Source organism: Corvus brachyrhynchos, unplaced genomic scaffold (assembly GCF_000691975.1).
Source record: "Corvus brachyrhynchos isolate BGI_N302 unplaced genomic scaffold, ASM69197v1 scaffold91, whole genome shotgun sequence".
Lineage (NCBI taxonomy): Eukaryota > Metazoa > Chordata > Aves > Passeriformes > Corvidae > Corvus > Corvus brachyrhynchos.
The window spans coordinates 1,489,900-1,491,388 of NW_008236442.1; the positions used below are offsets into that span (position 1 = coordinate 1,489,900).

At 55.9% G+C, this 1,489-nt stretch overlaps 1 protein-coding gene across 1 annotated transcript in view; it reads right to left on the reverse strand.

Moving 5' to 3' along the window:
• The window catches only part of ADAMTS9 (ADAM metallopeptidase with thrombospondin type 1 motif 9), an 81,006-nt gene that overhangs the window by 78,867 nt on the left and 650 nt on the right, over window positions 1–1,489 (reverse strand). The window contains exon 3 of the mRNA XM_008643627.2: window positions 236–398. Within this exon, the coding sequence (XP_008641849.1) occupies window positions 236–398 (163 nt within the window). The remainder of the gene's footprint in view (window positions 1–235; window positions 399–1,489) is intronic.

Consider the following 1,489-nt stretch of genomic DNA (forward strand, 5'->3'; position numbering starts at 1 on the left):
AGGGAAACTGCAACATTTATCTGACCGCAACTTTCTTATAACAAATTCCTAGAAAGCACGGGTGCACCACATCTCTCCAGCTCAGCATCACTGCCACAAGCCCAGTCCTAGCACCCACAGCACCATTTCTAGAGGAGTCCCTCAACTCCACATCCCTTATTTCCCACTCAACTTTGCCTTTTAACTGCAAATAGCACAAGTATCAAGTCATCCAAGGCAGTAACAAAATGAGTACCTGGAGTATTGCAAGTCTGCCTGTCCCCTGAAGAGTTGGTTGGAGGTGTCCGGTGTCGGTAGACAAGATGTGGTTTATTGTGCTCTTCTTCATACTCCTGTTCCTCAAGCGATAGCAGCGGCTCTACAAAATAGTCCCCATCATCAGACTTGAATGTGCCTAGCTGAGAGGGACCAGAAAGAGGAACAGGAGGTCAGCTTTGCACGATGACAAACCACCTGGCAGCACTACCCCACAAAGTGAGCGGTTAACATGGGAGGTGTGCCCAGTTCTGTGGCAACCCCTGTGAAGGCACCGGCTGAAGCTACAGCTTTGGTCACGCTGCTTGCACCCATCCTGGGCTGCACTGCTCCCTGCAGCCATCCCACTGGAGCTTACAGAGGGCTAATTACTAACCCACAGGAAGGGAGCATGAGAGGGTCACATCTGCCAGACCCTGTCCCTATGCCAGCGATGTTTACCAAGCCAAACCTGCCTGAAGGGTGATGGTGCTGCCATGTGCTGGAGGCCCCAGTGCAATCCCATCACGTGCTGGTTTCATACAAGCACCTCTCCCTGAGACAGGCTTTTAACCTCATGTAAGGACCAGAGGGAGGTGTCCAGCTAGTGAAATCCCTGCTTATGAGAAGACATCAACACTCCTAGCTGCATACAACTCTGAATGCAGATATTTAGCAAGTAAATAAAAAAATATCCAAGACAAAACATTCTGCAGCCATCCCATACTGCGATCCATGGCCAGTAGCTGGGAGGGAAGCCACACACACATGTGCCCGAGCCTAGGTGAACACATACACTCAGAGGAACTCCTGGACTGAATGAAGTCAGCACAAACCTCCGGGGAGCCCCTGGGATTGGCACCCCGTGGGACTGAAGGACACCAGGACAGACAGAAGAGTCAGCCCTTTTAGGAGCTTCTGCTCATCCCGCTGCCAACATCCCCGCACCGAAGGGCACCCAGCTGGGGTACCAAGGACGGGGACATGCCCCTGGTCCGGGTGCTGGGTGGCTCCGCGGCCAGCGTTGGTGGTAAGCTCGCAGCCAGCCCTCATCGGCACCCCGGGGGCAGGCGGGGGTCCATGCCCGGGTCTGGCCCGCGGATCGCCCCCCAGGGTGTCGCTGGGTGGCATTTTTCCTCCCAAAACCCGCGCAGCAGCAACACCGCACCCCGAAACCCAGCGGACTAAAGAGCGGCCCGGGAGAAACGCCCAGCCGCGGCGGGTCGGAGCCACCAGCCGCGGGGAGGGGGAGGGG